General features: G+C 42.8%; 1 protein-coding gene across 2 annotated transcripts in view; it reads right to left on the reverse strand.

The window, feature by feature from the left end:
• LOC136862989 (uncharacterized) overlaps window positions 1–27,927 on the reverse strand; it is a 199,891-nt gene that overhangs the window by 69,944 nt on the left and 102,020 nt on the right. For both annotated transcript variants that reach the window (XM_067139293.2, XM_067139294.2), the window contains exon 2: window positions 12,546–12,607. In XM_067139293.2, coding sequence (XP_066995394.2) covers window positions 12,546–12,594 — 49 coding nt within the window. In that variant the 5' untranslated portion in view covers window positions 12,595–12,607. The remainder of the gene's footprint in view (window positions 1–12,545; window positions 12,608–27,927) is intronic.

Genomic DNA, 27,927 nt, shown 5'->3' on the forward strand with positions numbered 1-27,927 from the left:
TGGTACACTGCATAGTAAGTGCTTCGTATGCTAGCAACGTGCACGCTAAATATTGAACTTTAGGGAAAAATCTTGCAGTGCAGTAAAAATGCTGACATCTATACGTGGCTTACATCCTGTATCGACATGCAAGCAGAATGTACTCATTCTTTTACTGAATGCAGCCTATCACTCACGTATTAGAGAATGCACGTAAGTATACGATTAAAGTGTAACTTATAATTAATATTGTCGGGGGTGCTATAACATATCTAAGACCCTGAGCAACAGTCGTTGGCTGCGCGGTGGGTGATAAAGCTATCAGCTTGTAGCGGGTTCGAACCGCACTCTGAAGATGCGTTTCCGTTGTTTCTCATTTTCGCACCAGGCAAGTGATGGATGTTGTATCTTACCGTAGCTGTAATCATATTTTATAATGTAAAGTAGCGTTATGTGTTAATGCCAATGCAACACCGAGCGAATTGGCTACGCGGTTAGGGCATGTGTATTCAAAGGTAAGTGTATATATATATATATTTACTTTAATTTAATCAACAATTTAAAAAATATGATCTGTGATCATAGTAATACATTTTATGTTGTGTGCCTTTGTTGTAATTCTAGACAGTGTCGGGAATCGAACCCGGGACTTCTATGACTACAGACCCTCATGCGAACCGAATTGTTATTGCACACAACTGTAGTTGTTGTAAATAGCTGGCGGCTGCAAGCTGTGTAAGTAAGATGTTTTTTATTATGTAGTCAAAAGAGATAGATCCCTTATCTTTGGCACACGACACTCTGTCTTTGCTATAGTGTTCGATTCTAGTCACGCCAACATTACAGTAGGTCATGAAATTACTCTAGTGTTTAAATCTATATTCATAAAATGTTTCAATCAAACATGCAGTGCTTTAAACCTTAAACAACTGTTGTAAGTGTCGACTAAAAGGCATCCAGTCGATATAGTCCTACTATGAGCTAGTTCATGAGGCTGCCATCCTCGGACACCCGGGTTCGATTCCCGGCTCTGCCACGTAATTTGAAAAGCGATACGAGGGCTGGAACGGGATCCACTCAGCCTTGGGGGTCAACTGAGTAGAGGTGGGTTCGATTCTCACCTCAGCCATCCTGGAAGTAGTTTTCCGTGGTTTCCCACTTCTCCTCCAGGAAAATGCCGGGATGGTACCTAACTTAAGACCACGGCCACTTCCTTCCCTCTTCTTGCTATTTGTTTTACGTCACACCGACACAGATATGTCTTATGGTGACGATGGGATAGGAAAGGCCTAGGAAGTGGAAGGAAGCAGCCGTGGCCTTAATTAAGGTAAAACCCCAGCATTTGCCTGGTGTGAAAATGGGAAACCACGGAAAACTATCTTCAGGGCTGCCGACAGTGGGACTCGAAGCCACTATCTCCCGATTACTGGACACTGGCCGCACTTAAGCGGCTGCAGCTATCGAGCTCGGTTTTCCCTCTTCTTTGTCTATCCTTTCCAGTCCTCCCATCCCTCTCACAAGGCCCCTGTTCAGCTTAGCAGGTGAGGCCGCCTGGGCGGGGTACTGGCCATCCACCCCATTTGTATAACCCGATCCAATGTCTCACGCTCCAGGACACTGCCAAATTAAGAAAGAAGGAAAGAAAGAAAGAAAGAAAGTTAAGGGATGTTTCTCTCCTAACGTAATTTTTACTCTAAAAGCTATTGAAAGTACCGCCAGACACTTTTTTTTTCGATAGAAGTATTTTTTGCAAGTTGCTTTACGTCGCACTGACACAGTTAGGTCTTATGGCGACGATGGGACAGGAAGGTCTGCCGACAGTGGCGTTCGAGCCCACTATCTCCCGATTACTGGACACTGGTCGCACTTAAGCGACTGTAGCTATCGAGCTCGGTAGAAGTAATTTTTTCTCTTTCTTAATCTGCTTAACCTCCAGGGTTGGCCTTTCACTCGGACTCAGCGAGGGATCCCATCTCTACCGCCTTAAAGGCAGTGTCCTGGAGCTTCAGACTCTGGGTCGGGGGATACAACTGGAGAGGATGACCAGTACCTCCCGCACCCAGGTCTGGTCCCCAGGGCCCGGCCACCCCGAAATGTTTGAGTTTATACTAGTTACAAGTGCATTTTTCTGCCACTAAAATCCCGGCATTTGCCTGGAGGAGAAGTGGGAAACCGCGGAAAACCACTTCCATGATGGCTGAAGAGGGAATCCAACCCCCCTCTACTCAGTTGACCTCCCGAGGCTGAGTGGACCCCGTTCCAGCCCTCGTACCACTTTTCAAATTTCGTGGCAGAGCCAGGAATCGAACCCGGGCCTCTGGGGGTGGCAGCTAATCACACTAACCACTACACCACAGAGGTGGACACTAACGAGGCTTACTAAGGAAAAGGGGTGTGAGATAGTTTTCTGTAGTTTTCCTCACCGATCCAAATAGTGCCATTACATATCATTCTGTCAAGCATACTGAAATGCATACGCTAAGCGACCCTTTGGGCGAATCCTTTATACCACACAAAACTTGGATTATCTGCGTAAAGAATGGCCTTTTAGCATCGCTCACACCTGTCACTTTAATATTTTCTAAGCCTTGGATGAGATTGACAAGGGAGGGTCACGCTAATATTTTGCCGTCGTGATAATTATACTGATATGTAGTGCATTACTCAAAATAATGAGACAGAATATATACAGCAAGTAGTATAGCAATGTATATTCTAAAACAATGGGTGCTACGTCAGCATTTCCCCACAAGGTCACTGACCAATAGTTGAGTAGGTAGACTAGGGGGTTTTGACCCGAGATCGTTGAACCCTAGTTGAGTAGTATGGCTATGGTGGTTCGCGGATTTTGCGTACGAGAGCAAGCCTAACCTCAAAGACGCCATTTGGAGGGGCCTAACTTCACAGGCGCCATTTTGAAGGGCCCTAACCTCACAGACGCCTTTTGATGTCGAGTAGTTAGCCTACGTGCATTCTATAACCGAGTAGTATGCCAGTATAGGTTCTAGGCGGAATAATGTCATATCCTTGCGTACGAGAGCAAGTCTAACCTCATAGACGGCATTTGGAGGGGCCTAACCTCACAGAGGCCTTTGGAGAGCACGAGTAGTATGGCTGGGTACATTCTATACCGAGCTTGCGTACGTGAGCATGCCTAACCTCACAGGCGCCATTGGGGGGCTTGGAGTACTTTTTTTGACCCCTGCTAACCGCACTGACTTTTTTCGACCGCATGACGTCATGGGCTACTTTGAAGGAGCCGAGTCAAACGGGTCCCCTTGGAGTAGACGAGCTGGAAAGGTCAGTACGAGAGCAATGCTTATCTCCCTGACCCCTTTGGAGGAGCCGAATCGATCGGGCGCCCCATGGAGGAACAACTGAACGTACACTGATTACTACTCGGGAATATAACGTACATTGCCTTACTACTCAGTATAGAACATACATTGCCATACTACGTGGCTTAGAACGTATCTGGGCTAACTACTCACCAGTGGCGTCTGTGTAGTTAGGCTTGCTCAGAACGTATATTGTCTTACTACTCAGTTTAATCATCCCGTTTATCAGCAGAATTAGTTGTTGACTGCAAGAAATATTCGTTAAACTCATGGATAAAAAAGCAGTCCGCCTCTGTGGTGTAGTGGTTAGTGTGATTAGCTGCCACCCCCAGAGGACCGGGTTCGATTTCCGGCTCTGCCACGAAATTTGAAAAGTGGTACAAGGGCTGGAACGGGGTCCACTCAGCCTCGGGAGGTAACTGAGTAGTGGTGGGTTCGATTCCCTCCTCAGACATCCTGGAAGTGGTTTTCCGTGGTTCCCACTTCTCCTCCAGGCAAATGCCGAGATTGTACCTAACTTAAGACCACGGCCGCTTCCTGCCCTCTTCCTTGTCTATCCCTTCCAAGCTTCCCATTCCCCCCAGAAGGCCCCTGTTCAGCATAACAGGTGAGGCCACCTGGGCGAGGTACTGGCCATCCTCCCCAGTTGTATGCACCCCGACCTAGAATCTGAAGCTCCAGGACACTGCCCTTGAGGAGGTAGACGTGGATCCCTCGCTGTGTCCGAGGGAAAAACCGACCCTGGAGGGTAAACAGATTACGAACGAACGAACGATAAAAAGCAGTTACAAGCTTTTATTATATTTTAAAACGTTTTCAAGGATGTTATACTTACGTTATTGATACGTCATCAAACTGGAACATAAGCTTCAAACATACAAGTGCGTGGACAAATGAGGAGGAGGGGGAGGGCGTGGTGAGGAGGACGAGGCCTATTACCATCTGATACGACGTGTGCCCTGGTGCAAGATGAATGTGGAGTTGGGCACGGGTAGAAATTAACCCGCAGGAAACCTGGATTGTGCCAAATAACTGCACATGGTAGCTAATAATAATAATAATGGCGCATGGCATCCAGTGTGGTCTGGCGCGTGTCTTTTTCTCGTAGACGGCCTATTAGGCACCGCCAAGATCACTATTTTGCTTAACGTCGCACCGACTCAGATAGGTCTTATGGGACGATGGGATAGGAAAGGTCTAGGATGTGGAAGGAAGAAGCCGTGGCCTTAAATAAGGTACAGCCCCGGCATTTGCGTGGTGTGAAAATGGGAAACCACGGAAAATCATCTTCAGGGCTGCCGACAGTGGGGCTCGAACCCATTATCTCCCGAATACTGGATATTGGCCGCACTTAATCGACTGCAGCTATCGAGCTCGGTGGCCTATTAGGCGACTGCATGTCTGTGAAAAGGAGAGCCCTACCTAGGATGATTTCTAATGTTGAATACGCGACACATACCCAGCCCCCAAGCCATTGCAATTAACCAATTAAGGTTAAGATCCCCGACTCGGCCGGGAATCGAACCCGGGACCCTCTGAACATAAGACCAGTACGCTGACCATTCAAGCAACGAGTCAAACCACTTGGTAGCTGATACTATACGATTATTTTTATTATTATTGCCGCCACTGCGGTGGCGGATTCTCTGTTGGGCCGATCTATAACTGAGATTATTAATGTTGTCGAGTAACACCGTACGATATGAAGTGTCCCATGAACTTTCCCCTTGCCCCATCCTTTTTCTGATCCAGGATCGAACCTGCCATATTGGGGGACAGTCTGAGCCACACAGCCCGGCTCTATTCACCAAGTTGTGTGCCAAAATTCTAGATTACATTACATATCGTTTAGATGGAACGAAGACATATATCACTAGTAATAGTGATTCATTCGATGAATGGAGACGTTACGTCTTGTGCTAACCACATGGTGTTATTCGATAGGGGTAGACTATGTACCAACACCGTCTCCCTTCCCCATCATCATCATCCCACATCTGTCTGCACAGGTTACTCACAGGCTGTTAAATAGATCTGTATCAGATAAGTCGTACATACGCCTCGGACTCACTTAGATATGTACAAGATTTTACTGTCTGTAGGATGGGGACATATAGCCTTGATAAGACCTGTTGTTGTTGTTGTTGTTGTTGTTGTTATTCACCATGTGTAGGCTATGTGTTGGCAGTGGGTTTTACCCCCACTCTTCCTGTTAACGTATACCATGTCATTTCATTTTATCTTATTAACTCCTCTGATGAGGTTGACGTCAGGAAGGGCATCCGGTTCTAAACTCCGCCTCGACATTTTCATCGCACCACATCCACAACACAATAGAGAAACGGGGCAAGGGTTGGACAAACAAACGTTTTAAATAGTAACTGTGAATTATTTACATGATTTAATGTAATTTCATTCATGCAGTATTGTAATGACTGTACTTCTCGGCCCTTAAGTGGCCACGGCTGGTCCATGGAGCGAGAGTGTACTGCGCTGTGAAATGCTACCAGTGTCAGTGCTTCCACTCTCGCTCTAACAGTATGTTGTGTTGGAGAGACGTTCATCCTTTATATCAACAGCGTTGTGGTCTTCGGCTCAGTGGGTCCCCGGGTTCGAATCCAAGCCGGGTCGAGGCCGTCTCCTCGGCTGAATGGTCAGCGTTGAGGCTTCAGAAGATCCAGGCGTTCGACTCGCCACCGTGTGGGTTTTTTGAATTATTCTGAGATAATTAATAATAATAATAATAATAATAATAATAATAATAATAATAATAATAATAATGCTATTAGATCTTTTATCCCACTAACTATATTTGACGGTTTTCGGAGACGCCGAGGTGTCGGAATTCAGCCCCCGGAGGAGTTCTTCTATGTACTAGTAAATCTATCGACACAAGGCTGGTGTATTTGGCCACATTCACATACCACGCGACTGATCCAGAATCGAACTTGCTCGTGAGCCGGAAATTGAATCCGAGCCTCCGGGTGTGGCAGCTAATCACATCGACCACTACACTACAGTAGCGCTCAATAATAATAATAATAATAATAATAATAATAATAATAATAATAATAATAATAATAATAATAATAATAATAATGAAAATAATTCTAAAGTTTTCCACATTCTTTTGAGCTAAGGAGTACACGAATAGACGTAAGGTGATAATAGGTACGAACCCCACTGTCAGCAGCCCTGAAAATGCCAAGCAAATGCTAGTGTTAGCTAGCCAGATGCTGGGGGCTGTAACACTGTGCGCGCCTATCATTATTATTGTCTAACTCCTTGGTGAATGGACAGCGTTGTGGCCTTCGGTTCAGAGGGTTCCCGGGTTTAATTCCAAGCCGGGTCGAGGGACACAAATGTCAGAGCGACTAACCCCCGTTATTATTATTTTTATTATTATTTTCCGACACCTCGGCTGAATGGTCAGCGCCGAGGCTTCAGAGAATCCAGAGGTTCGATTCGCCACCGAGTCGGAGATTTGAATTCATTTGAGATAATTAATAATAATAATAATAATAATAATAATAATAATAATAATAATAATAATAATAATAATAATAATGTTATTGGCTTTTCATTCCACTAACTACATTTGACGGTTTTCGGAGACGCCGAGGTGCCAGAATTCAGCCCCGCAGGAGTTTTTCTATATAGTAGTAAATCTATCGACACAAGGCCACATAGCCTACACATAGTGAATAACATCAAGGTGTTAGCACAAGACTTAACGTCTCTATTCATCGAATGAATCAATATTACTCGAGATATATATCTTCGTTCCATCTAAACGATATGTAATGTAATCTAGACTTTTGGCACAAAACTTGGTGAATAGAGCCGGGCTGTGTGGCTCAGACTCCCTTGTAAGGCTATCCCTCCGATGTGTATCCCTGACCTGGTTGGGAATCGAACCCGGGCCTTCGGGTAACACGCAGGCAACCGACATTGTGCCAAATAACTGAACATTTCCGACACTTCGGCTGAATGATCAGCGTTGAGGCTTCAGAGAATCCAGGGGTTCAATTCGCCACCGAGTCGGGGATTTGAATTATTCTGAGTTAATAAATAATAATAATGTTATAGGAAGCCTCCGTGGCTCAGGCGGCAGCGTGTCAGCCTCGCACCACTGGGTTCCGTGATTCAAATCCCGGTAACTCCATGTGAGATTTGTGCTGGACAAAGCGGAGGCGGGCCAGGTTTCTTCCGTGTACTCCGGTCTTCCTTATCATCTTTCATTTCAGCAACACTTTCCACTATCATTTCATTTCATCTGTCAGTCATTAATCATTGCCCCAGAGGAGTGCGACAGGTCTCGGCAGCTGGCACAAATCATATCCTCGCTGCAAGATGGTGGCTTCATTCATTCCATCCCTGACCCGGTCACTGACTGGAAAACAGTTTGTAGGTTTTCATTTTCAATATTATTGGCTTATCGTTCCTCTAACTACATTTGACGGTTTTCGGAGACGCCGAGGTGCCAGGATTCAACCCCGCAGGAGTTCTTCTATATACTAATAAATCTATCGATACAAGGCCACATTGCCTACAAATGAAGGGCACGCTACGTCTACACCGCGAGGCCGATCCTACAATTAATTAATATGTTAATTATTTTATTATTTAATTATGGTTCCGTTCTATCAGTACTTATGCGAGATTGTAACAGCGAACAGTGATGATACTGTACGACATTATGTGAAAGAACCCAGACTCAATGAAATTTGATACATCCGTTTCCAGTAGTGATGAGCGAACAGTATGGTGTGTTGCAGAGACGTTCATTTCTTATGACAACTGACTGCAGTCCTCATGTAACATTTTAATCATGTTTAATTCCCTTATTTTCACTTGTAACTCCCTCTCTCTCTCTCTCTCTCTCTCTCTCTCTATATATATATATATATATATATATATATATATATATATATATATATATATATATATATGCATTATGCTAATCTGAGGCAAGAAATTAAATACTAAAAAAGTGGGTGAAGTGTGTGCAGAATTAAACATGTTTAATGTAAGCTGTGTATGTGTTATGCGTCTGTAAAATACACAGTTTTCCGTTGCTTTCCTTACTAGGCAATGAGTTGCTGATACATAGTCCAATGTGTATGCAATGTCTATATGCGTACTAGAAAAATACGAAGTAAGGATATTTACCGTTGTGTATATTTTACTGCGCCCAGTGATGTTATTGAATATGTGCGTGTGGCCATAGTTAACGTAGCTTTCTTTACTCAGCCAGAAGTTGCTATTACATATGTGAGTGTAGGCTACAATTCTCAAAATTCATCACAGGAAAAGCGTTATAAGCTCTTCTTTTTATTTACAACTAGGCCGCAGTGGCGGAAATAATAATAATAAAATATAATAATATTAATCATAATAATAATAATAATAATAATAATAATAATAATAATAATAATAATAATAATAATAATAATCGTATAGTCTCATATGCAGTTATTTGGCACAATCTAGGTTGCCTGCGTGTCAATTTCTACCCGTTCCCTCCTCCACATTCATCTTGCACCGGGGCACACGCCTTATCAGATGGGCAAAAGGTCTCCTCCTCACCACGTCCCTCCTCATTCACCCTTGCGCCCCTCTTCCTCCTTATTCACCTGACAAGAGGGTAAAATAAAAAAGGTAAGTAAAACATGCAGAACACCGCGCCCTCCACTTTCACCCGTGCCCTCCTCCTCCTCCTCCTCCTCCTCCTCCTCACCGCGCCCTCCTCTTTCGCCCGTGCCCTCCTCTTCCTCACTGCACTCTCCTCTTTCACACGTGCCCTCATCCTCCTCCTCACTGCGCTCTCCTCTTTCACACGTGCCCTCATCCTCCTCCTCACTGCGCTCTCCTCTTTCACCCGTGCACTCCTCCTCCTCCTCACCGCGCCCTCCTCTTTCGCCCGTGCCCTCCTCCTCCTCACTGCACTCTCCCCTTTCACACGTGCCCTCATCCTCCTCCTCACTGCGCTCTCCTCTTTCACACGTGCCCTCATCCTCCTCCTCACTGCGCTCTCCTCTTTCACACGTGCACTCCTCCTCCTCCTCCCCAACGCGCTCTCCTCTTTCGCTCGTGCCCTCCTCCTCATTCATCTTGCACCAGGGCACACGTCTTATCAGATGGGCAAAAGGTCTCCTCCTCACCACGTCCATCCTCATTCACCTCCGCGCCCCTCCTCCTCCTTATTCACTTGAAAAGAGGGTAAAATGAAAAAAGGTAAGTGAAAATGCAGAACCGAAAATAATTCGTGTTACACACATGATAGGGAATGGAACCCAAGGCTCACGTCTTATCCGATGGTAATAGGTCTCGTTCTCCTCACCGCGCCCTCCTCATCCTCCTCATTTATCCACGCACTTGTATGTTTAAAGCTTATGTTCCAGTTTGATGACATATCAATAACGTAAGTATAACATCCTTGAAAATGTTAAAAAATATAATAAAAATGGTAACTGCTCTTTTTATCCATAAGTTTAATGAATATTTCTTGCAGTCAACAACCAATTCTGCTGATAAACGGGATGATTACACCGAGTAGTAAGGCATTGTTCTTTCTAAACCGAGTAGTAAGGCAATGTACGTTCTAAACCCGAATAGTAAAACAATGTACGTTCTGAACAAGCCTAACCACACAGACACCATTGGTGAGTAGTTAGCCTAGGTACGTTCTAAACCGAGTAGTATGGCAATGTACGGTCTATACCGAGTAGTAAGGCATTGTACTTTCTATACCCGAGTAGTAAGTCAATGCACGTTCAGTTCCTCCTCCTTGGGGCGCCCGAACCATTCAGCTCCTTCAAAGGAGTCTGTCAGGTTAGCATTGCTCTCCGACTTGCCTCCTCCAAGGGGGAGTGTCCGTCCGATTTGGCTCTTCCAAGGGGGACCATTCGATTCGGCTCTTCCAAGGGGTCCCGTTCGATTCGGCTCCTCCAAAGGGGTCCGTGAGGTTAGCACTGCTCTCATGCTGACCTTTCCTTCTCGGCTCCTCCAAGGGGACCCGTTCGATTCGGCTCCTTCAAAGTAGCCCATGGCGCTATGCGGTTAAAAACACTCAGTGAGGTTAGCAGGGGGTCCAAAAGTACCCCCAGGCCCCTCCAATAGCGCCTGTGATGTTAGGCATACTCACATACGCAAGATCGGTATAGAATATATCTAGCCATACTACTCGTGCTCTCCAAAGGCCTCTGTGAGGTTAAGCCCCTCCAAACGCCGTCTGTGAGCTTAGGCTTGCTCACGCACGCAAGGATATGACGTTATTCCGCGCAGAACGTGCATTGGCATCCTACTCGGGTATAAAATGCACGTAGGCTAACTACTCTACTTCAAAATGGTGTCTGTGAGGTTAGGCCCCTCCAAAATGGCGCCTGTGAGGTTAGGCTTGCTTTCGTACGAAAAATCCGCGAACCAACATAGCCATACTACTCAACTAGGAGTCAATGACCTCGGGTCAAAACTCTCTAGCCTCCCAACTCAACTAGGGGTCAATGACCTCGTGGGAAAATGCTAACGCAGCACCCATTGTTATGGAACATACATTGCTCTACTACTACAGCATGTACAGTTTTAGCTGGTGTAGACTATTACAACTGGAGATATCATTCGTCACAGTGACGTTGAAAATACTCTATGGAGACATTATCTTAATTATTATTAAACATATTGATTACTAGTGACGAACAGTCAATAATATGACACAAAAAATAGGTAAGTCAACAATGAAAGCTTGGTCCATGCATTACATTTCTTGCAGTGTGTAAGTTGGTCACATTTCTCACGGAAACATCTTCCGTTAATTCTCCACCGAATCAGTAATCCGAGGATGTTTGAAATACACCAGTAGTGGCTTCTGGGCAGTTCTGCATCCTCTTCCTCCTCCCAACGCCTTCCAGGCTTGTGTTCGACCCCAGTCTTAATCTTACAGACCGACGTTCGATAACTAAGAGTGCAAAATTAAACTAACTGGCTTAAACGAATCAAGCAACATGGCGGCTATACCGTGTTCTTAAGAGACATGGTACAGGGAAACCTCAAGGCCTCAGTGCTGAGCTTGGAATTCTGAACAAGATGAGGACTATACATCGTTATTATGGGACTAGGGAGGTAGTGTATGGCCTAACACGCACGTATTGCTTATATAGGAATAACTCTGGGATGGCCTCATGGACTCGGAGCTGAACTTTGAATTCCGAGCAAGATATCGACAATACATTGTTCTCGTTGGAATAGGGAGGTAGTGAAAGGCATTGCATTGCTTATATAGGTATAACTTTGGGGGCGATCTCAGAGACTCGGAGCTGAACTTCGAATCCCGACCAAGATTGCAACAATACAGTGTTCGTGTGGGATGAGCGAGGGAGGTGGTGTAGTGCTAATACATACGCATTGCTTATATAGGAATAATTCTGTTGAGCGACCGAAGAGCCCCGGAGCTGAACTTGGAATTCTGAACAAGATGGCGTAAATACATTGTTTGTATACGACTAGGGAGGTGGTGTAAGGGATTTCAAAGCTCAAATCCGAGGTGCTGAGGTCGCCCTGTATCATGTCTCATAAGAACACTGTATAGTCGCCATCTTGTCAACTTGGGTTAAGCTTGTTACGCTAAGCTTGCACTCTTTGGTATCAAACTTGGGTCTGTAAGGTTAACGCCCTTGTAACGTTAAGGATGGGGTCGAACACGAGCCTGCAAGGTTAAGCCTGCACAGGTACCCAACGTTAAGTTATGACGTCATGTGATGTTAACCATGCACTTCAAAGCTGACACATCTCAGCGGAGAAGGTCTTCTCACAGGTGCCAGCGGAGGTGGAGGGGGCTGAACCCGTGAAAATACACTACTTACACCAGAAAAGTCTTTGGTGTAGCCACAATAAAACATATCTGATTTAGAGAAACTTGCTGCCGAGAACTGGAAATAAACAAACGATTGAAGTAGTAAGAATTCATCTCAATGAAAATAACAAACAAGAGTGGCATTCGCTGCCGACAAAACCTTACAGATAACTGTTAGTAGTAAACACGAAGATTATAAATATAAATTGAAATAAAAAATGTAACCCAACATTTGGAAAAATCACAATGTATCAGAGGATATTTCTATAATGTGGGTATTTGGTTAGGTAACATCTATTAAACCTACTTACGTACCCCTCATGTGCAATACTACAATAACAAATTAATATACCCCTCTGTAAGATTCGACCACTCACCTAGAAAGATGGCAAATACAGCAACTGTCCAAAAGTCGGGAGTCTTCATGATAATTCTGTGTCTGTAAGAGAAAGAAACGTCGATGTTAGCTCAGTTTACCTAAAGAAACAGGCCCCACACGATACATACTGCATAGTCATTCGCTGTTGGATACAGATATGACTGAAGAACTAAAAGTGTGGGGAGAAGTATCCAAACACCAAGAAGGGGTTGTGCTAGATTGACGAAAGTCGGTAATCGTTTCCATACATCTGAATGATGACGTTTATTAAAATTTCCCGCAAATCATATTAGCGTGGCGCTAGTAGCGTCCTCATAACATTGCACATCAGGTTTGCTTTAAATGCGGGCTGTACTGTGCGAGAGTGTTAGTTACCTGTGAGATTGATTGATTGATTGATTGATTGATTGATTGATTGATTGATGCTTGTTGTTTAAAGGGGCCTAACATCTAGGTCATCGGCCCCTTATGTTACGAAATGAGACGAAATGAAATGACAAATTAAAAACCAAAAGTCCTCCACTGACCACAAATCAAAACGTGAGGACGAAGAATGACTGGATGGATGAATATGAATTTAAAACGATCAGTGGAACCGAACCACAGTGCCTCACATGCACAGAAGCTGACGTAAAACAATAGTATGACTGACCAAGGGACTGCTACTATAGCACAATACTGAATCGATAAAGCTTGTAGTCGAAACGAGTCCAATATCCAGGTCATAGGCCCCTCATAATCAATCAATCAATACTGATCTGCATTTAGGGCAGTCGCCCAGGTGGCAGATTCCCTATCTGTTGCTTTCCTAGCCTTTTCCGAAATGATTTCAAAGAAATTGGAAATTTATTGAACATGGTACTTATCGCTAGAAAAGTAGAAGCATGGTATTTGTCATGTTGCGGTACGCGTAGTCTCGCGGTATTCCACACATTATGGTACTACTCACAGGTAATGAAATTCGCACATGTATTACACACCTACTGTGTTTCGCACATTGCTGCGCCATTGACAGGCAACGCAAACCTATGGTGTTCATCACCTAAGTGTACTACCCACAGGGACTCGTACTATTCCGTGGTGTTCCTCATATAGTGGGTACTAATCATAGGCAAGTCAGAACCATGGGTTCCGTCATTCCATGGTGTCGCTCATACAGTGCTACTAATCACAGGTCCTAATAAAGCCGTCGCGCTCTCGTTTGCTACTAATCACAAACCTATTTGATACCTAACATAGTGGTACTACGCGCAAGGAAAAGCGACCGACTGTGTTCCCCACGTGGTGGTACTAATCCCAAGGAGTTTCATGGTTCTAATATAATCATCCCGTGGTCGCCCCATTTAGTCGCCTCTTACGACAGGCAGGGGATACCGTGTGTCTCTTCTTCGTCTGCGTCCCCCACCCACAGGGGGTTGTGTGTTGGGTCCGCGAGAAGTATTTTATTTCCCTCAAGTCCGCCGGCAAGCCGGTTAGGACACCCCTGTCCGCCACCTGGAACGCGCCGCGTGGGAGTATAACCTCTCCTCTGCTACTCCATCGTAGTAGGTTCGTGGCCTGTGAGATTGGACGGAGTGACTGTGGGTGGGTCAAGAATGTCTTTACGGACGATGAAGGGGCCAGTATCAACAGCTCACTGCTGTTGAACGAGGCCGTATAGTAGGGCTACGTGAAGGTGGATATTCCTTCCGCACTTTTGTAGAACGACATGGCAGGAATGTTTCCACTGTGCATGCGTGCTGGCAGCAGTGGTCACGAGAAGGTACGCTCGCAAGAAGACCGGGCTCCGGACGTCCCCGCGGCACCACCGAGAAGGAGGACCTCTGAGCTGGAGCTGATTGGAACACATACAAGAACGTGATTACCAATGGACTACACGCCTTTGATTCTACCATTCCATACGGGCAGTCGAATGACTATCCACGACGGAAACAGATTGATACAGCTACAGCTACAGCTACAATGGGGCCACCATCAGTATATGGTGAGAGGCTGTGGTGCCCGATTGGGTAAGTTTCTTAGATTGTTGCAGGCAAACTGCGGAAGTATAGGTATTAAAATCGAAAAATTCGAAAACTTAGTTAATACGAGTGACCTTGGTATAATTGTGGGAACGGAAAGTTGGTTATCGGATAATATAGGCTATTTAACTCGTAAGTGGTATGTGATAAGATATTATGAATCCAGTTAATGATTTAGAAAGCGTTTTGTTAGAGGCACCGTTTTCCATAAGGCAAGATCACGGCTGGGTTTGCTACTATCACTGACAGAACTGATTTATTCTATGAACAACAGGTGAGTTTTGGATGCTGGAAAAAGAATTTGCATGTGTAGTCTGAGGGATGATTCGGCTTTCTAATCCTAGGTACTAGAAGCAGTGTATTTGCATGACCGACGTCCTTCCGGGTGAACCGAGCAAGCCTTTACCGCCGTATTCATCATCATCATTCAATATCATTCTGCTCGTAGTAAGTCAGCTTCAATCTCCAGCATTCAGCAACATTCATCCAACAGCAATCCCAGACATGATTACCTGTATCATCGCCACTGAAGCTGGTTTTCAAAATTTTACAGTGGAACTGCCGGTCGGTAAAATCGAACAGAGGTGTTTTACAGCATGAGATCCAAATCCGAAATGTATCTGTAGCACCACTATCTGAGCCAAGGTTCAAGTCCGAATATTTTGTAAACATTAGGCCCTAAAGGATTCCATAGCATATGTCATAATCGAGGAGACGATGTCGCTCGAATAATCAAAAATTCTGTACCTCACAGGGAGATAGTGACAGTTCATTAAGGAATTTGAAATTTTGAAACAGTAGCTGTTAGAGTACGCACACTAGTGCAAGATATTACTATAATGTATGTCTATTGCCCACCCAAAACAACAATTCATACTAGGGAGTAGTATTCTATAAAGCGTACAATTAGAACCACTCTACATTGCTTGTGGAGATTTCCATGATCACTGGTGGCTTGGGGTTGCCTGTACAATGACAGTTTCGTAACATCATTGTTGGAAATTATAAGGGATTTCAATCTCTTCATTTTAAATGATGGCTCACACTCTCGCATACCTCGCCCAGGAGAGCGGCAAACTGCCATAGACTTTACTCTGTGTTCACCTATACTTTCAATTGCGGACACTACATTTCCCTATGCGGTCGGATCACTATCTCATCGAACTGTCAATATATATACCAACAATACCCTAGATTCGCGTACCCACAACCAAATGGAATGTGAATGGGGCTGATTGGAATATATACAAGAACGTGATTACCAATGAACTACACGCCTTTGATTCTAGCATCCCATACGGGCAGTTGAATGACGATCCACGACGGGAGCACATTCGATGCAGCTACAGCTACAATGGGGCCATCAATAGGATATGGTGAGAGGCAGTGATAACGGATCGGGTAAGTTTCTTAGATTGTTGCAGGTAAACTGCGGAAGTGTTGGTAATAAAATCGCGAAATTCGAAAACTTAGTTGATATGACAGAAGCCTCCGTGGCTCAGGCGGCAGCGCGCCGGCCTCTCATTGCTGGGTTCCATGGTTCAAATCCCGGTCACTCCAAGTGAGATTTGTGCTGGACAAAGTGGAGGCCGGACAGGGCTTTTCTCCGGGTGCTCCGGTTTTCCCTGTCATCTTTCATTCCAGCAACACTCTACACTATCATTTCATTTCATTTGTTAGTCATTAATCATTGTCCCAGAGGAGTGTGACAGGCTTTGGCAGCCGGCACAATTCCTATCCTCGCCGCTAGATGGGCGCTTTATTCATTCCATTCCTGACCCGGTCGAATGACTGGAAACAGGCTGCGGATTTTCATTTTTAGTTTATACGAGTGACCCTGATACAATTGTGGGAACGGAAAGTTGGTTATCGGATAACATATCTAAATCAGATATATTCAGGTCAAAATTTCTAAAGTTTAGACGGGATAGAGGGTCGAAAGAGAGGGAATTTTCACTTATGTTAGGTCAGAGTTAAGCGGTACCGTACGTTAAAATGGGTTCCCGATGACTGCGAAATAATTGGGGTGGAGGTAAATAATGCACCCAATAAACAAAATATAGTCATTATTGGAGCTTATCTCCCACCGAAATCAGGTTTAAACACGATCACTCGCCTTCAGAATTGACATGTGCAAAAATAAGCCACGGGAAAAGAACTATAATTGCAGGAGATCTAAATCTACCGTCAGAATCTGGGCTGGGTCAACTACGGGGGGCCTATCGCAGGAAGCAGTGAACTTATTATTGTGGAATAATGGCTTTACCCAAGTCGTTACAAAGAACACACGTAAACGAGCACTTTTAGATGTTTTTCTAGTCAGACCGGACGACATAGTTATTTCTTGTGACGTAATTCAGGGGATTAGTGACCACAGTGCAGTGGCACTCGATCTCTCTCGGTGAACTTGTAATACGAGGCATTAGGGAATTTCTAAAACTGTTCGGTGATATGCGAGGGGAGACTCCGTAGTTTTTCAGAACTATTTGAGGTTGTTCTATACTAACAGGTTAAAGGAGGACAAGGGGACGGACGATATTTGGGAGAATTTCAAAACCATTTCAAATACTGTACTTAATAAATTCCTTCCCAAGAATTCAGATCCACCGTACTACACTGCCACAATTAGGAAACTTAAACGTAAGACTAGGAGAGCGTTTAACAGAAGAAATAATAATGCTGCGTGCAAAGCGGAGTATAGAAGTTTGGTGAAGCTTTTGCTATCAGAAAAGAAAGTGCCTGAAGAGAAATATCTTAACAATATCCTAAATGAAAATCGAAATTCCTGGAATACTTTAAATATATATACATACGAAGATTGAAGGGAGAGAAAAGGTCAATTCCTTTCCTTTGTATAGGAAGGGATTTATTGGCGGCAACAGATTTAGATAAAGGGGAAGCACTATGGAAAGGTTTTCAATCCGGCGGCACAGTTATTGAGGGACAATTTTCCGAAAACTAGTAATCACCTCCAAATTAAAGCTTCATTATTGCGTAAAGGTAATTCCAAACTCAGAAAAAATAAATAATGTGGGCCAGATTCTATTTCCGGAGAGACACTTTAACTCGGGGGGTCAAGTGATCCTACCATACATAATAAGAATCTTTAATATATCACTGAACAGTACGAAGGTTCCAGAAGATTGGAAATCGGTCATTGTACTTTCTGTTCACAAAGAGGGTGACAAGAACGACTAGAATAACCAGAGACGGGTGAGTTTGACGTCAATCGTATGCAAACAAATGAAGCAATTAATAGTAGATTATTTGAGCTTAAAATGGGACTCTTCTGGAATGATATATATCGGATAAGCTTGAAAATGGGTCAAGGATTGATGCAGTAGTAATTGATTTTACTAAAGCTTTCAATCTTGTGCCACATGACATCCTCCTTAACAAATTAGCGCGTACGGACATTGGTATCAGAGTGGTGAAATGGATACGAGAACTCCTCAATGGAAGATCTCAGATGGTGCGCGTGGAAAAAACGCTATCTTCTCCAATAAACCTTACGTCTGGTGTGGCTCTTACTTATCGAGAAATGATCACAAGCATAAAATTAATCAATCAATCAATCACTACTGATCTGCATTTAGGGCAGTCGACCAGGTGGCAGATCTGTTCTTGTCCTAGCCTTTAGGGCCAGAAACCAGCATACGGATGTGGGCAAGTTCTCCTTCGTAACATGACCGTAAGGCATTGGAGTAAATTACCTGCAGCAGTCTTTGATAGATTCCATTCCGGTATCAAGACATTTAAGAAGATAATTAGTGCTAGTGTAAATGAAAAGTAAAAGTTGTAATGACGGACACTGATTTTGTGATTTTCTGCTTGATTTAGAAAGTTAAATTAGTAGTATTTCTTGTAATATTCCCTTTCAATGGAACTGCTTGTTGTAATCATGTTGTTGTTGTTGTTGTTGTTGTTGTTTTGGGGTAATTATTTTTTTAGTTTATTATCACTTATAATGTTAAGGCAGTAATAAGCTCAACCTATAGTATTGTAAGCCGTAGTGTTAAGCACTGGAAATACTTAAGTTGTGTGTGGATTTGTATATGATGATGCTGGATTTAGAATGTTAAACTAGTAGTATTTATTGTAATATTTCCTTTCCATGGAATTGCTTGTTGTTGTTGTGGTTGTCGTTGGGTAATTATGTTTTGACTTTACTTTATTATGACACTAGTGCAAATGACCATTGGCGCCGGGATATTTCCCAATTGCGATGTATTTGTTAATAATAATAATAATAATAATAATAATAATAATAATAATAATAATAATAATAATAATAATAATAATAATAATAATAATAATAATAATAATAATAATATATGGATCAATACACATCATTTCTCAAGTTAATTAACATATCAGGTAGTACAGCCATCCCTCCGAAACGAACTTACAACCCGAAGGCACTTCCCGCTCCTTGGTAGAATTCCGAATGTTCCGACGACGTCAGATGCTCAATAATTATAAAACAAAATCTGCAACGTGGGAAAACTACCGCGTATACAAGAAAACTGATGCAAAAGAGCAGGGATTCCCTAAACAGCAAAAGTCAACCACTTGTAAAACATATTGTCAGAAACTCTCCAGGGACACTCCAATTTCGGATGTTTGCAAATGATTCAAAAAATTCAAAAATAAACCTGCCCCTCATCGAAGGCTTCACTGTTGGAAATAAGAATGTTGAGATATTATAGCTCCCCCTACTCTGTGCCACGCTGTCTTCCACAGTTCATTTCTACCAACGAGCATTTTACTCTTCAGCTGGAAGTTGCTTTAAAACATACTCAGTCCATAGCCCGAGGATATGATATATATTTACGATTTGTTTTACGTTGCACCAACATAGATAGGGCTTATGGCGACGATAGCATTTATATATTTATTCGTATCATATCCACGCTCTGCTACCACTCACTCCTTCAACGCCCAAGGACATAGAGACAACAATGAAAACACATAAATGGCAAAATTAACATAAATAAAAAATTACTTACCTTGAGGGCAGTAGCATCAAATATAACGCGCGGAGGACCCAGACATAAAGGTATAAAGGGGAAAGGATCTTAAAATTAATGCTTGAGAGTTTGCCAGGTCAATATCGCTAACTACCAAATAAGAAGGGAGATTAAAAGTTAAATTTAAAAAAACTGAATAAATAGAGCTTAGAATTTCACTTTATATATGTGTACAATTAAATATCTTTTGAAACTGTACCGGGAGGTACGTCCCAACGACGCGCATTTAAACCTTGCGCCTAAAAGAACTCCTCTACTGGAGAAACCATGAAATTGAAACTAGACCAACTTATAAATTTACTCAGAAGATGTCACCACAGAAATCTTATGTAATTTTGTTATTGTGAAGTTTCCTGAACTGACTGTATTTCTACTTGTTTTGTTTGCCATTCATCTAGAAGTTTGGACTTTCTTCCATAGATGTCACTACAAAATACTATGATCATGCACCCTGGTGCGAAGTGAAAGAACTTTTGATTTAAAGAAGTTTTGTATTCATAAATTTTTTTACTAATTGATGTTCACTTATTTTTGGATTGGCAATATTTATCTTTTCTTTCCGCCAGTTTTGAATCTAGCCAATCCCTAATTTCTGTAATTAATTTTCTACCAATCACAGTCTTCTTCTTCGATCCTGACAGTTACTTTTGAAATCTACCAATAAAATTCTGTGGGTATGTCTTGATTATTAATGAATGATCTCGAACTTTCCCCGAGGGTTTATAAACTGCGGATTTTCTCGTCTCTTGACCACTTTATCGTCATCTTATTGAGTGTGTGTGTCAGAGCAAGAGGCGGGAGGCCTCTTTCATCAGGCAGCAGTTCTTCGACAAGGTAATGGCAATATAACATCTTTATTTCTTGCTAGCTCCGCAGTTTAACCTGGGGGAAAGGTCCGAATCATTAACTATATAACCTAGTTTTCCTAAAAATGTAACTTTCTGCCGGCTAATGTAGAAACTTCATAAAATCTTTAACTGTAAATCGGGGATAGAGAGTGATGTACCCTCTCGAGCTCCCCTTCATCTTGGATGGAGGTGACTACGTTTGTAACTGGCTTTCTTCCTTTCCGTAATGCAATAATTTATCATAATACGAGTCACCTCAGTAGTTTGGGAATAGCCCCTGTTTCACAGGCCTAGTGCCCTTTAGGTTTTAAGTGCTCATATCTAGGAGTGCAAGCATTCGCCTCCATTTATTTTGTGTTCGGGCCATTTATTTAACCGTTTCTCCTTTTACATGAAGGCCCAGTAGGTTGGGTATTAAATACCCCTGTATAATCATTTTCCTATTGTAAGTTGTGCCTTCAGAGGCCAGAATTTGTAAGTTGATGTTGCCTTGAATAGGCTTGGAAAACTGAGAGTTCTACCGCTTCCTACACATCAACTGTTTGCACGTAGTCTCAGTGTTAACAACAAGACTCTGTTACCCTATTTATACCTAAGGTACTATTAAGAACCCAACTTACTCATAGAACGTTTGCAACTCTTACGAGATTATCACGATGGTGATTACACAGAGTATGAACCAGAGATTCTAGAAATAGAGCAAGAATTAAGTGGAACGGGTATTATTGCTTAATAGCTCTTCAAAGTAAAGAGCCTGCCTGCAAAGATAAGCATTGCACATAAATTACACCAACGAGCTCATCGCACCTGCCGTTGCAGACGTGTCATCACATGTAGAAAGGATGAACTATAGCAAGCTAACTTAGTAAAAAAAATTCTTATGCCTCTAGAAATAAAGGGTAAGCCAACAAGCATCTATTCACTGTCACCGATATGCTCTCTTAAGTTTGTTTTATAGCATGAATACAATTATTTATAGACTACACGATTACGCTTTACTCTGATCTTTACATCCTGTTCAACCATTTTCTAGCAGCTCGGCACTATATACATTCCCAATGATCTCTGTTATTACAACCTATACAGAAAGGCATGTTAAGACAAAAAAGATTAGAAATGTGATTTTCTACAACTTTCGTTATGTTGTATTTTTCGATAGAACTGCTACTAGCCCGTATATATCAGAATACAATTTTAGACTCCACCCACTAAACTATCTTTTCAGCTAGCATGAATAAAATAATTTTTATCATATGCATTAGCGGATTATTCCTTACCTTTACATTCCGAGTTTTATTACATTTGTTCAAAAAAATTCTCACAACTCAGCTAAAGTCTAAATTCATGATTATCTCTTTTGAGATGATGCCCATTATCTTTTCAAGACTCAAAAGCCTAGCGCTTTGCCACCTGAGCTACTCAGCCTAAGTTAGTCTGCTATGTTTCAACGTCACCTTTGTCTACCATTCTTAGATCAGCACTTTGGGTTGCTGGACATGAAGTTTTCAAGACTAAAACGGCTGACGCTTTGCTGCCTGAGCTACTTAGCCTAAGTTAGTCTGCTATGTTTCAACGTCACCTTTGTCTATCATTCTTAGATCAGCACTTTGGGTTGCTGGACATGAAGTTTTCAAGACTAAAAAGGCTGACGCTTTGCCGCCTGAGCTACTTAGCCTAAGTTGCTTTTGAACTCGGAAGAGGATAGGGTGCTGGAATTAGGTTTCATCTCTAAATGTGCAGGTTGTCTATACAGCATCAAGTCAAAGACCCGCAGTATTAAGTTTTAATAACTATAAAAAAATATGTAAACATTATGGCACGCAGTTAGAAGCCTCTAAATCTCAAATATATCAGCTCGAAAAGTTAAAATCAAAAATTCAGTGTTCCAGACACTAAAACAACTGAGCGTTCCGCATCAGCACGAACGCTAGCGCAGTTGACTATGCAGTCGCTCAGTTCCGAGAACCTAAGATCACCCTCCGACGTTACATCCATATAAGCAATGCAAACCTATTAGGCCTTACACTACAGCCTTAGTCCCATACAATGTATTGTCGCCATCTTTTTTGGAATTCCAAATTCAGCTCCTAGCCCCTGAGATTGCATCCGACGTTACGCACCTATGAATAAAGCAGATGTAGTAAGCTTTACAGTACGTCATCTCCCTAGACCCGGTCCACCATCTTGTTGCAAGTTCAGCTCCAAGCACCTGATGGTTCATTCCAACGTTACGTCCCTATGAATAAAGCATATGTATTAAGTCTTACACAATATCTCCAGTCCTATTGGTACAACGTGTAGTCGCTATCTTGTTCAATATTCCAAGTTCAGCCTCAAGTCCTCTACCTCGGTAGACTGAAATAAACCTGTAACCAAGGATGAACCACTTTAAGAGCGATATTGGTGACGAGGAACCTTATGAAAAGTTTATGGATCACACTATATAACCATCAGAATAGCAGTTGAAAATTTGAAATCGAGCCTCCTGCGTCGATTGACACCTTGATGTGGGGTGTAGCTGCAATTGTTTAGAAGTTAACATTTTGGCACTTTGAAGGCTAATAGTCTTGAAGTTTATGGAAAATTGTCAATCTGCTTCCATAGAAATATCGAAGTAACGGTTGATCTTTGGAATGGCACCTTTGTATTGATGATCTAATGATGGGTAAAGAGTAAAAATACTTTTCATGGTACATTTTCAAGGCTGATAGCCTTGCCGTTATGGTTCATATGGGCAATATGTTGATATATTTCTGATGAAAACGAACTTTCTGCGTCAATTGACGCCTTGATATGGGGTGTAGCAGCAACTGCTCGGAGTTAGTCCCATAAGGGGCCTTGTATAGCGGCCATCTCGCTCCTTAGCCCCAGCTTTAGCCTTCTCTTATTATGTTACGCCCCTATGAATAAAGGATACGTATTAAGCCTTATGGCCGCCATTTTGTTCCAAGTTCAGCTCCAAGTCCTGGAAGGTCAAGTTATGTCAACGCGCGTCAGCGTAACGTTAGGTCTGCAGTTAGCTCGGATGTCGAACTTGAAGTCTGTTAAGTTAAGCTTCCATTCTTATGCGGTTAGCCCGTGTGTTGAACTTTGAGTCTCTTACGTTAAAGCTTGTACGCTTAGGCTTCGAAGTTGGGTGTCTACGGTTAACGCCCTTTAGCCTGGGGTCGAATCCGGGATCTGCGAGATTAAGTCTAGACACGTCTTGCCTGTTAGGTTATGCTTGCTTTCTTAGCCATTATCACGTTGGCTGTTAGGGTAAGCTTGCACTTTATGGCATCGAACTTGTGTCTGTAAGGTTGACGTCCTTGAACCTGGGGTCGAACCTGGGTTCTGTGAGGTTAGGCCTGAACATGTGGCCAGCGTAAGGTCATGCGAGGTTAAGGCGCACTCTTAGTCAACCGTTCAAGTAAGGTCATGTGAGGTTAAGTATGTACTATTAGTCAGCACATTCAATGAGGTGGAGGCCTGGTCCAAGGGTCCGCAGTTGGGGGTGACCGCAGAACTCTCAAAAATGAACTACTATTGAGTTTACAAGTTTTTAAATAAAAATTCGTTCGTTTCATCATCGATTCTGCCTCTTCTAAAAACATCACGCTACTGCCTAGAGGCGTTTTCCACAAAAAGAAAACGTTTGGCCCCACTGTGCCCCGGCATGCCGGAACTTTGGGGCCCTTTAACGTGTTAAGGCTCGCTCGCCCCTAGTGGAATCGAATCGAACAAAACAGTCGAAATTTCCACTCGACCGCTCACATCTAGCGGAACAGAAACGAACGGAATTCTACGGGAAACTTAAAGCACGCAATGGACGGTCTGATGATGCTAGCATTTTTGTGTGGAGGCAGAAAATGAAGGGAGTGAAAGGAAAAGAGATCGGAGAACATTCTGGGTGCATGAAATTAACTTCTCGAGGGAGGCGAGAGGAGAGTGTTCAAGCTTATCTGAATGTATGTTGCGCGATGAAGTTAAAATTTCAACAACTATTTCAGATACGGTAGTAAAATTTAACAAAACAAGTCAATTTTGCAGGAGGAAATGCTACTTCAGATGCAGTGGGATTCCGGGATCAATTTAAAAGTACAGTAGGTTGCGTACCATGGCAGGATAAAATAGTTAATCGAGGTAGCCTCAGTATTAATTAAAAAGGGTGAAGTGTATTTATTTTCCTCAACAGAGCAGTTTCGTATGCAATACGATTTATTGGGAACACATGTACAACAGTGTCAAACATAGGGAATGCCACTTACGAAATTGTTCAGATGTAAATATAATAAATACTTAAAGGTACTGTACATTCCAAATGATGTCAATTATCTTGCTGACATACTTTATGTGGACTCCAACTTAACATGATTTTGTAATGAAGTCAACAATAATTATGACATAAATTTGATATAGGCTACAGTAATCTACCACGAACCTGAATATTCTAACCAGTTTGATTTCTCATTGCCTCGCATATTCCTCTAAGGCATTATTTCTTAATGTTGTTGCAATAATGCGGTACTCATGGCTCTTATCGTAAAGGAAATTATATTTTTGAACTAAATTGATAAGTTTTCAGTGCCCGTTCTTGGTATGTTGAATAAACTACAACGAAACAGAAAGTTCCCGATCGTCTACAGGAAACAGTTGACTTTCCAACAGAAGCTCATACACATTTGCAGCCAAATGGCAGTCCGAAATATCCCGATCATCTACGAAGTTGCACGGATGTTGATGAATGAATGGCATATGGCTTTTAATGCCGGGAGTTCCGAGGACAAGTTCGGATCGCCAGATGTAGGTCTTTTGATTTGACTCCCGCAGGCGACCTGCGTGTCGCGATGAAGATGAAATGATAATGAAGACGACATATACACCGAGCCCTCGTGCCAGCGAAATTAACCAATGATGGTTAAAATTCCCGACCCTGCCGGGAATCGAACCCGAGTCTCCTGCGACCAAAGGCCAGCACGCTAACCATTTAGCCATGGATCCGGACACGGATGCTGATAATTCTGTTCGATTCCACTCCGCTAGTCGAAGAATGTTCTTGGCAGAGAATCCTGTTCCGTTCGGTTCGGTTCGGTTCGGATCGCTTCGCTTCGACACGTGGCGATCGCCATCTCTATCTCCCGTTTAAGAACAAGTTAAAAACAAATTCTGTTCGGTTCGAATCAATTCCATTCCACTAGGTGGGTGCGGGCCGTTAGTCTCTCTCCCTTTTAACCATAGGCAAATGCAAACCGGCTTCGCCAGGATCCCATTTCATAACATTCAGCATATAAGGTGAGCTCCTAACCAAATAATCGACATCACGCGTTTATGTTCTGTATGTATAGTGTGATTATTAGGCCCTCCAGCCTCGTGTGATTTTTACTCTTTTTGCCATTTCCAGAGTCTACTTTTTCATTCAAAATGCATGTAGTTAGATCTCTAATATCCACTCCCCTTTTACAAGAGAGGAACTATCTGACAGTGAGATTAGCGGCTCCGGCCTGGAAGACCAAGAATGATGACCGAGAGGATTAGTTGCGCTGAACGTGCCTCAAATGGTGGACTTAATATTTCTGCGCTCCCAGGCATAATTTTAGCCTGCCTTCCGTCCACGAAAAACAACCATTTGAAACAACTACAGAACTGACACACCGCACAAGTGATATTAAACATTCTACAAATCAGAGTATGATGTTCAGAACACGTTAAATGAAAGGTGAAAATGAAATTATCGTTTTTGGCCGCCAGTCACAATGCAGAGGTAAGAACAATGCTGTTATTTCAGCCAAGATCCCCAATCTTTCCATGAAAGTGCAGCCTGCAACTTGTTCATGTCATCCAAACTTGCGACAAGGACATAACGTTAGCCAGTAGCGGTATTTCGAGAAACTGAACTGTCTTGTTGAAAAGGGTTGAAAATCACAGTAATTTACACATGTGTCTCGTGGCTGTAAGATCAAACAGGTGTTGTGTTGTTCTAAGAATTAATAGCGAAAAATGTAGTAGATCATTTCAACCATGACACCTTCACCCAGCATGTAAAAGAAAAATTAATAGCAGCCGTTAGGGATACGAAATACCGAAGTTACAATGCATATCCATAAACACTGCTATGTCTCTCTTAAGACTGGAAGTTGCACAAGCTGTCTACCCGAGGCAAACTTACGAAAACTAGAGAAAATTAAGGCACAATGTCTGAAGAGAGACCTCCAGGTCTCTACAGTAATTCATTGAAAACAGTTTGGCATATATAATGAGCAATGAAACTTCCTTCCTAGAAGACATGAAGTCAACCTTTGGCCTTCAAGACACCCTGGATACTAAAATGAGACCAAGAAAGGCAACGCAAACATCGAGGGACATACAGTACCGTATACGACAACGAAAATACGAGGGCAGACGTGCTGAAAGGCCCCAACTTCAAACGGTGCCACATTAATACGAAGTTCGTCACTCATACGTTCCACAGTAAGATAATATGACAGACAAATTTAGTACTGAAAAACATGTATGCTGCGTCCCTTACTCATCTTGTCTGTATCTCATGATGCTGCATGAACGCATTGCCAATCAAGTTTTTAAAATAACAAATTCACTATGTGCGGCATTACAGCAATGCTGCCAACACATCTTACTCGCAACATATTTTCCCTTTGAGGGATCTCAACCCTCAGAACGAATCTTAATTTATAATCTCGTGAAATTACAAAAGTTAATTGATGAAAAACTATACAAATATTAATTAAAATCCTTGGGCAATGGGCGCAATTTAACAATGGCACGGCGAAAAGGACCAGTTTCATAGTGACCACTTGAGTGACATTGTCACAGCCAGGATGGAGCTTCTGGATTACACCAGTTTTCCAAACCGTTGGAGGACGGTTATCATCCTTTAGAAGCATCAAGCCTCCTACTCCTGGGCTCCATTTTCCTGCGGTTGACCACCTACGCCTATGCTGGAGTGATTGCGTATATTCCTTTGAAAACCTCTGCCAGAACACTTGATGCATCTGTTGCACCAATTTCCATGTTGTCAGACAGCAGGAGGAGCCGTTGGATATGTCTAGGGAAGGGATAGAGGTCAATCGTCTCCCAGCTAGAAGATGTCCAAGAGTCAAATAAAATTGATCATCAGGGTCGTCTGTCATCGAACAGACAGGTCTTGAGTTCAACACAGACTCAGTTTGACCCCGAGGAGTACTCAAATCTTCAAAATGAAGAAGAGAATTACCTATGGTCCGCTTCAACAGTGATTTTCCTGACTTTAATCCAGCCTCTCAAAGCTCAGCAAAATGAAGACTGGAGGGGGGAATGAATTTCCACTTCACATTCAAATTAGTTAAATATCCTTGTATTTCAGCAGGTATCATTTAGAAATCTTAGTAATTCATTGTTGGCTCCAACAGGATTTGTGACATTGTCACTCAACATGAGATCTGGAAATTCCCTACGTGACATGAATCATCTAAAGGCAGAATGGAAATCCTGAGTGGTCAGAATCT

Source organism: Anabrus simplex, chromosome 2 (genome assembly GCF_040414725.1).
Source record: "Anabrus simplex isolate iqAnaSimp1 chromosome 2, ASM4041472v1, whole genome shotgun sequence".
Lineage (NCBI taxonomy): Eukaryota > Metazoa > Arthropoda > Insecta > Orthoptera > Tettigoniidae > Anabrus > Anabrus simplex.